The sequence below is a fragment of the Crinia signifera genome, chromosome 6 (assembly GCF_055691185.1).
Source record: "Crinia signifera chromosome 6, ASM5569118v1, whole genome shotgun sequence".
Lineage (NCBI taxonomy): Eukaryota > Metazoa > Chordata > Amphibia > Anura > Myobatrachidae > Crinia > Crinia signifera.
The window spans coordinates 158395597-158404329 of NC_139222.1; the positions used below are offsets into that span (position 1 = coordinate 158395597).

An 8733-nucleotide genomic window follows, 5' to 3' on the forward strand; every position below is an offset into this window, starting at 1 on the left:
ACTGGCTTTGTCAACATGGTACCTACATTTCATCCAACCATATTTAAAACAGTTGCTTAAAATTAAGTGGAAAAATATGTTCAGAATACACTCAAAAAGGATTTTCACTTAAAATTTACAAAGTAACAAGAAAAAAAAAAAATATATAAAATTTTTATATAAAAAACACATGTGCAAGACCTGCACATAAAACATGTAATGAACTAAAACTTAACAATATCGAATGGTGGGATTGCACAGAATTTTTACAACTTCTACATTAATGAAAGTATGAGTTAAAATATAAAACTGTTGCATATTAGTAATTCAGAGTATCCCTAAATTCTGCAAAAATTGTAGGAATATATATATATATTTTTTATGTTAGTTGGGCGCCCACTAAGCTATTTGCTTAGTTTTCCACGTCTCCTCGCTGCGCTCACCACACTATATAAAATCAACTCCATGCCGACATGGATAGTGGGGAGTATCAGCGTATTAACTATATAGTGGGCGCCCAACTAACATAGAAGTAACATATATATTTTATTTTTTCCACTGTTCAGTTTTGGAAATCCTATGACCCGACAAAAGAAATATATATCTTAATAATTCTGGACCAGATTCTCTAAGCTTCAAAAGTGATAAAATGGAGAGTGATAAACAGCCAGCCAATCAGCTCCTACCTGACATTTTTCAAACACAGTCTGTGACATGGCAGGTAGGAGCTGATTGGCTGGCTGTTTATCACTCTCCATTTTATCACTTTTGCAGCTTAGAGAATCTGGCCCTATGTAAGAGAAATGAAAAACACATACTACACACTTACCCCACATGTGCAAAAAAACACATGTAATATAAAAAGACACACACCTATCTCCATCCCAATGTCAGTATAATATAGATTTATTTTTTTAACAATGGGGAAGCTGCAAATAGTCAATAAGTTTTCTGTAGAGGTTTACTATGATAATTTGTAGAGGAAAAAAAAAAAAAATAATAATAATTCTGGGCAAACGTTGTCAAACATTTTACCCCACAGCCTAAACCAAGCAGATGATGTGGCCATACACTGAGATATCACAATGCTTAACTGATCTGATTCGGTAGGTCATACTGTAACATTTCTCAAGCCCAGCCGTTCAATCATTGCTGATCAGTTGTGGCTATACATTATGCGACTATTGGTACAATCTGCAGATAAACCGTGGATCAGACCAATAACAGCATAGTAAAAACAGCACAAAAAGCAGCGCTACCAATTAAAGATGAGTGAATCAGATATCAAAAAGTAACAATTTATTAAAAACAATAATTAAAAATACATATATAGCAGCATTAATTATCCCATAGCATATGCATCACAAGTGGGCACAAATGGAGTGTGTGCACATAAACATTTGAAATAATGGCAATAAAAGGTGACCAGATCTCACGTGTCGGTATTCTACCCCGTCCGGGGTGGAGGATTAAAGTCCCGCACTGTCCACACTAGGTAGTCCCATATGAATTGGCGGAGTCCAGAGTAACGGCGATTTGTATTCCTGTGGGCTCACCGAGGGAGTGGCTGTTGTTATATGAGCCTACCTTCAACCTCGCGGCCAGATATCCAGGTAACGTCCAAGTTGGTGATGAATTTGTCAAGGCAAAGCTGACGTTTGGACAGCGAAACGCGTTGGCCCCCCCCTTGATACCAAGATCTCAACCTACACTTTGGAGGTTCCTGCTCAATTACCTGACCACCATATTTCCCAAACAACACCTGGAAGTCCACGGCTCAATTCATCACCAACTTGGACGTTACCTGGATATCTGGCCGCGAGGTTGAAGGTAGGCTCATATAACAACAGCCACTCCCTCGGTGAGCCCACAGGAATACAAATCGCCGTTACTCTGGACTCCGCCAATTCATATGGGACTACCTAGTGTGGACAGTGCGGGACTTTAATCCTCCACCCCGGACGGGGTAGAATACCGACACGTGAGATCTGGTCACCTTTTATTGCCATTATTTCAAATGTTTATGTGCACACACTCCATTTGTGCCCACTTGTGATGCATATGCTATGGGATAATTAATGCTGCTATATATGTATTTTTAATTATTGTTTTTAATAAATTGTTGTTACTTTTTGATATCTGATTCACTCATCTTTAATTGGTAGCGCTGCTTTTTGTGCTGTTTTTTCTATATATTTTTGGGGACTGACCCTCCCCATTCAAGCAGCTGCTTCAGATTGAGGTCACAACACTTTAAGCGCTCCTATGAGTATACACACTAGTGTCTACTCAAATTCTTTTGTACACAATAACAGCATAGTGTATACCCAGAATAAGCTAAATAATTTTACACATTAGTATAAAAGTAGCAAGAAGTTCTGCAACTTTGTAGTAATTTCTAGAATTTTAGTTTTTAAAAGTCTATGACCTTTCACGTTGCTTCGCCCGAGCTTTTTACATGTGCAGCAATATTAAAAAAAAAAAAAAAAGGAAGAAGGAGGGGGGAATGAAACACACACACACACACTTGTGAAAGGGTTCCTAGATAAACTGGCTGCAAAAAATACACAGGAGATTAGAGGTTTGTGTAAATGTAACGCCATCTAGTGGTTTTACTGGGGAACAATCAGATTTATAATACATTAAAGGACAATACTCAATGGATCTAACCCTGTTATAAAGAATATGCTCTTGAATGCAGACATGCTTATACAGTTTAGATGACTAAGTGTCATGGTATAAAAATACATTTCAAACTAATACTGTTTTATTTCTTACAAAAAATAATTAACAACAAGAGTCAGATGGGAAGAAAAAAAAAAAAAAACCCTGCCACAACCCAATAAAAATACTTGACTCTTTGACCATATAAACAGCATTTAAACATTCACAGTTTCAAAGTACATAAATCAGAAAAGATTTTTTAAGTAAACACAGTGTCACGAAGGAAGCTCAGTTAATGAGAATGAGTTGCCAATCCTCCCCACAAAACACTTGAACCACCAAGCAGCAATGCAAGATGCTGAGCATGTCCGAGAAGGCTGAAGAATTGTTCTGTGCAAGTCACCTACTCCAGAAGCCAGCTGTAGTGATACTCCTATTTATTGCTGAGTGACCTTTGGTCATTGTGACGATAAAGTGCAGAGGGGGGTAGCAGCATATTGGGAGAACACTGTGCTAGAGGGTTCAGTTAATATGGCCACCCCACCCATAGTGTCTCAAGGTGCCCATTTGCCATCATATAAATTCCAACTATAAAATAAAAGCAGTTGGGGGATTCGATACCAAATGTAAACAGCATAAGTACTGGAAGTCAATAAAAAACAAAACCTATGACCTTGTCTCTTTGCAAAGAGCCCCCAAGTCAGAGATGGGGGTTTGTGCATTCTTTGCCGAGTTAAAAATGGTAGGTTCCATTTTGGTTTAGCCTCTCCTTTGTGGTCTTCATTGTAGGTCTTAAAATAAAAGAATATAAGTCAATCACAATCCAGGAAATGGTTTGAACAATCTTAGGGGTTAAGAAAACAAAAAACCCAGAATGCAGTTTGGTCAGGTTAACATTGTTCCTCCTTAATGGAATATGAAGTTTGTAAGGAATTCAGGGCACAGCGAGCCGCTTCACGCCTAGCCTCTTCAGCCTCCATTTCAGCTATGCATTGTGTAGCCACATGCGCCAAGATCTGCAATCTGCTGATGTTTGCACCTTCAACGTCGCAAGTAGGAGAGGAAGATGAGGGCGTTTGTCCAAACTCAGAAGAGAAGAAACTGCGTTTGTTGGGCAGCTCTGCTGAGGAGCCACCTTCTTCAGCCTTCATGGTGGGTGTCACTTTCTGCATTACCAGCTCATGACTGACTGTGGCAAGAGCATGAATTGGGTGCCTGAAGGGATAAATCAGAGGCAATATGCCAGAAGCCATAGGGGGAACAACCAACATACTAGGAATTGTATTGTGTTCCATATGTGTAATTGAAGGGAGCTCAATCTGCTTAACAGGGGGGAACTCAGCCACCCTATGCATAACAGGTGCAGCGGGCTCTGGCGTCTTGTTTCCCTTGCGAGAAATTGTATACTGGTTGGGATCCTTCCCATCCTTCCGGAGCATTTCAGGCAGTATTCGCCGACGGGCATTAATGAACCAGTTGCAGATCTGCAGAGATGAAAATGAGTTTAGTATCTGAACAAAGTCAACAGTATTGTAGGCCTACAACAAATGCTGTGCTAGTAGCACCCTATACTATAATTAATATGCATAATTGGTCTACACTATTAAGACCATGTTTAATACAACTGAGCACCAGAAGTGGTCTCTTAATGCTGTGGTTCATTTTTAGTGTACTGAAAGTGTTCTGGGCACTTTTGGAGACCTAAAGAAATATTAATTTTAACTATCTTCATTGGAGTTCATTTAAAATGATAAACTTTGTATCTCTTCTTCCTCAACTGAACTTGTCTTTAATTGTTCCCAGCCTTACACGATGCAGCAAAATTAATGGACCACGGTCATCCTAGTCACACTATTCATGGTATAAGTTCACAGATGCAGAATTGGGGGTTGAGAATGAACGAGCAGGGCCTCTCTCCTCATGTGCTTTTCTAAAGGTGTCCATACACATTACAATTATTGTACACAATATCGCAAAACCGAGATGCAATAATTTTAATGTGTATGGGCACCTTAAGAGTATATCTCTGCCACGGTTATAATTGCCTCAGCTGCAGCTGTTGTTTGCCATGTACTTGTCCTAATTTGCATTTGTACTGTAAATCACTATATTCGTGTTTATCTATTTAATGGCAGGCGCTGCGGAACCCTTGTGGCGCCATATAAACATTATTATTAGACTTCACTGGGAACGTCACACAGTAAAAACCTGCTGGGTACCAGGGAAGGATTCCTGGGTGAATGGACCCAGGTGGTTACTTTTCCACTGAACTAAGTCTCCAGTTGCTGCGCAATAACCTAGGATTTTTTGTTCAGTAGAAAAACAAGATATAACCATACACTTTCCAACATGGCCCATTCCAGAAGGGAAAGAATGCCCCGTTTCTGGACTTCCCTCTTAAATTATGAATGCTATAACTGGTTTTAAACACGTTAACTTATAAGAACAAATTTATGGTAATCATAAATTAAAAAGGAAGTCCAGGAATAGAGCATTCTGTCCCTCCTGGAAGGGTCATGTTGGGAGGTATGTATAATGTGCATGTGCTTCATGTCACCTGACCAATGAAATCATTAAAACCACCTGTGAACCTTTTTAAATTGTGACTACACCTGTGCTCCAGCAAAGAGATATAGAAAATATGCACTGTCAGTGTGCCATGCAAACTGGATTCAATAAGCACTGATAGATAGATTTTATTAAAAATTAAACAAATGTGTATTTCTTGATGTAACAACGATGCCCTGGTTTTATTCTGTTAGGAACAGTCAAAACCATGATGAATACCCCAGCACACACATTCCTAGCTACATACCTGCAGCACAGTGAGGCGAGTTTGTCCAGACAAAATAGCTTTCTCTGCCTCGGATGGATAGGCGTTGTGGCGATGCTCATATAGCCAATCACGCAGGATTTTCACAGACTCTTTGGGGAGATTTCCTCTGCGTTTCCTTTTAGCACCGGGCACTTCCAACTCCACACTGCTGTCATCTTCCCCAACATCACTGTCAGTCTTGGGGACAGATTCCATTTCCTCTATTAAGTCTGGCCCTGTGACATAAAAATCACATTAGTCAGGATGTGTATAAGTGAACTAAAGAAGTGCATATGAGTAAAACATCACATTACCCATCACTAGTTTTATTGCAATCCCATATTTCACTATGTGCATTTGATTTACCACTGTAAAAACCTTTAGATTTTTATGGAAGCTGTTTTGAGAACTACACAAATAATCAAGATAATGTACACAATTGTTTACTAAGAATTCAGGGTTAGATGTATGAAGCAGTGATAAAGTGCCTGGTACTTTAGCACCGGCCAATCAGCTCCTGATTGTTAAATTACAGACTGGGTTTAAATTTAAAAAAAAAAAAAAAAAAAAAAAAAAAAAAGAGAGAAGGGGACAGTTATGAGCTGATTGGCCGGTGATAAAGTACCAGGCACTCTTTCACTTCGCCTCTGTTATCACCGCTTCATACATCTATCCCACGGTGACATCATTGGTGAATAAAGTGAAGAGATTATGCCTTCATGAACATAGGTTTATAATGGCTGCAGCTACTGGGTGAGGGACACACATTCAGCACAGCATGGTCCTCTCTAGTCTATAGATAGCCATCAACATTGTTTGTTTGCCCCAGGAAGAGGCATGCACACCTTTTGTCTCACTAGTATTTATTAACACATTCCTCTTCTCACCTCTTCCCATTCCCAACACTCCCTCCCCCAATTTGCAAGTGGCTGAAACTCAGCAAAGACCATTTGACAACATCAAAATAAAAGGAGACTTACGATAGATGTATCAACTTTAGGCAGTGAACTTTGTTTGGAAAGTTAAGTTACATTTATTAGTTTTTTTTTTTTTTTTTTATATATATATATAGAGCACACATATTCCGCAGTGCTTCACAGAGAAGATTTAAACATTCACACAAGTCCCTGCCCCAGTGGAGCTTACAATCTATATTCCCTAAAACATGTCCCCGCACACACATTCTAGGGTTCATTTTTGTTGGGAGCCAATTAACCTACCAGTACATTTTGGAGTGTGGGAGGAAATTGGAGTATCCAGAGGAAACCCACGCAAGCACAGGGAGAATATACAAACTCTGCACATTTAGGGCCATGATGGGAATTTAACCCATGACCTAAGTGCTGTGAGGCAGTAATGCTAACCATTACACCGTCCGTGCCGACATGTTTTTGTCCCCTTCAATTTCAAAATTGCCCATTTGTTATTGTGCACTACACGCCTGGATAACACCAGGCAAAAATAGAATAGTAATGTTTCAATGGAGAAACAAAATGGGTATATTACAACAAATAGATGTGTTTGGGTTACTGGAAACCTTTACAACTGTATCCATACAAAACAAAAGGATTAAGACCCCCCAGACTGTGATTGTTACAATGCTTGGGGGGAAAAAAACCTCTACAACTTCTCCCTCCAAAACAAGCAGAATAGAGCAAGGTCCTTCCCACCAACCAAATAGAGCAAATGGATGTTCCTCGCCCCCCTCCTCCTCTCCCAGAAGAAGCAGGATGGGGGAGGTGGGCTGCCGCTGCGTACGTGCACAGGGCATGGCCATGTGGACACAGGGCTTATTACCAATTACCTGTTGGAAGACAGAGGATAGCCCCTGTGACTAATTCAGTATGGCATCACATCACAGCTCTTACATTAGCTCTCACCTTGCCCACGTCTGCCTGACACGAGGAGAGCTGTTCTCCTACAGACACCGCGCTGAGAACTTAGGTGACAATTGATGGAACCTCCCGAGTATCCCAACTGACACAGCCAGTCCCCGCACACTCACACAGGGAGACGTTCCATCACTATCCAGAGAAGCCCGGGCCCCACACCTGGGGGGGCTCTGTGGCATTATTACTAGGCAGCAATCAGTATGAGGAGCTGCTGCTGGGGACAAAGGCAGACCCGCACATGGCAGTCTGGACATCCCCAACAGTGCCCGTCATCATTTATGCCCCATCACCCATCTCATACTCACTGATCCCTTCCATGCTGGGGAGGGGGGCACTGGTGGTACAGAACTCCTGCAAAGTAAACTTCTCCTCACTGACAGACTGACTGGTGTTTCTTTGTTTCAAAGAGAAACAGGAACTTCTGTGCGCCCCCTCCTCCTCCTCCCTCTATTTCCCTCCAGCTGTCACTTCATACTCCAGCCCCACTCACACCATCAGGGTCCCACTCACACCACGCAGCAGCCCGCTGCCCTGGCTAGTTACAGGCTGCCCGTGCTGCCTGGGAGAGCGACCAGGGCACTAACTTATAGGGCAGAAAAGTTCTCGCAGTGCGGTCTTTGTTCCCCAGATTTCGGGACAGGTTACTGCTACCATCGTGCGGCCGGATGGGGCGCACATGAGCGCCTGCTGGCTGTAATTAGCAGAGTTTAAACGAGGTAGGAACACAACAGGCAGGAGGCTGGTGCACGCTGACACAGGACACGCTGCCAGTACAACAGACACTTACGTGGGAACTCGCTCATCATCATCATCATTCTGCTGCTCCGTGTTACCTGCGCCGCCCAGGTGCGAGTCCGCTGCTACTGTCGTCGCGATGTGTAGCCGCTGCTGGAGGTGACGGATACTTTCTAGTAGTTGGTGACAGATATACCCCCTCCCTCTCCGTGCCTGTGACAGGGAGGGGCGCTGTTTGAATGCAGGGCTCTGATTGGCCGCGGGGTTGGGGGGGATGAAAGGCAGAGTCAGGTTTCTGTCACTTGTTGTCTTGTGAATTAAACTTCTTTTCGTATTTAATTAACTTTAGTAACAACCATTTTAGTGGCGTGAATGGCCTTAGCCGCGTATGTACTGGCCACTGCTTATTGTTATGGTAAGTGGTTGTGGTGGCCGGTTCCACCCTTGTCTCAGCACCAGAGAGGAGCTGCGAGTATTCCCGCCACACACACAACACACATGGGTAATCACATACATATACACACACACACACACAGTGCATGTCACCTATCAGTCCGGGTACTTATGGCTGAGCACGCAGGCTGCTGTCTTGCACTGATACATGACTCTATTCTGCTTTATATAAATAGGGTGCTCAATATAAATCCG

At 42.1% G+C, this 8733-nt stretch overlaps 1 protein-coding gene across 4 annotated transcripts; it reads right to left on the reverse strand.

The window, feature by feature from the left end:
* Nucleotides 1–1612: 1612 nt before the first annotated feature.
* Nucleotides 1613–8385, reverse strand: TGIF2 (TGFB induced factor homeobox 2). Of its 4 annotated transcripts, none has more exons than XM_083147777.1 (3): nucleotides 8184–8385; nucleotides 5459–5694; nucleotides 1613–4127 (listed from the first exon to the last, which is right to left on the reverse strand). In XM_083147777.1, the coding sequence occupies exons 2-3, from the start codon at nucleotides 5672–5674 to the stop codon at nucleotides 3534–3536; spliced, it is 810 nt and encodes a 269-aa protein (XP_083003903.1). In that variant the 5' UTR covers nucleotides 5675–5694; nucleotides 8184–8385; the 3' UTR covers nucleotides 1613–3533. The 4 variants fall into 4 exon arrangements, with proteins under 4 accessions (XP_083003903.1, XP_083003902.1, XP_083003904.1 ...); XM_083147776.1 differs by lacking the exon at nucleotides 8184–8385 and adding an exon at nucleotides 7656–7794; XM_083147778.1 differs by lacking the exon at nucleotides 8184–8385 and adding an exon at nucleotides 7339–7616.
* Between the last annotated feature and the right edge of the window lie 348 nt (nucleotides 8386–8733).

Coding starts and splice junctions, on each gene's coding strand:
- TGIF2 (XM_083147775.1), bottom strand. CDS start 8,165: ATGATGATGATGATGAGCGAGTTCCCAC. Junction 5,695..8,137: donor GATGATGAGCGAGTTCCCAC/GTAAGTGTCTGT, acceptor TTTATGTCACAG/GGCCAGACTTAATAGAGGAA. Junction 4,128..5,458: donor CTCGCCTCACTGTGCTGCAG/GTATGTAGCTAG, acceptor TCATCTCTGCAG/ATCTGCAACTGGTTCATTAA.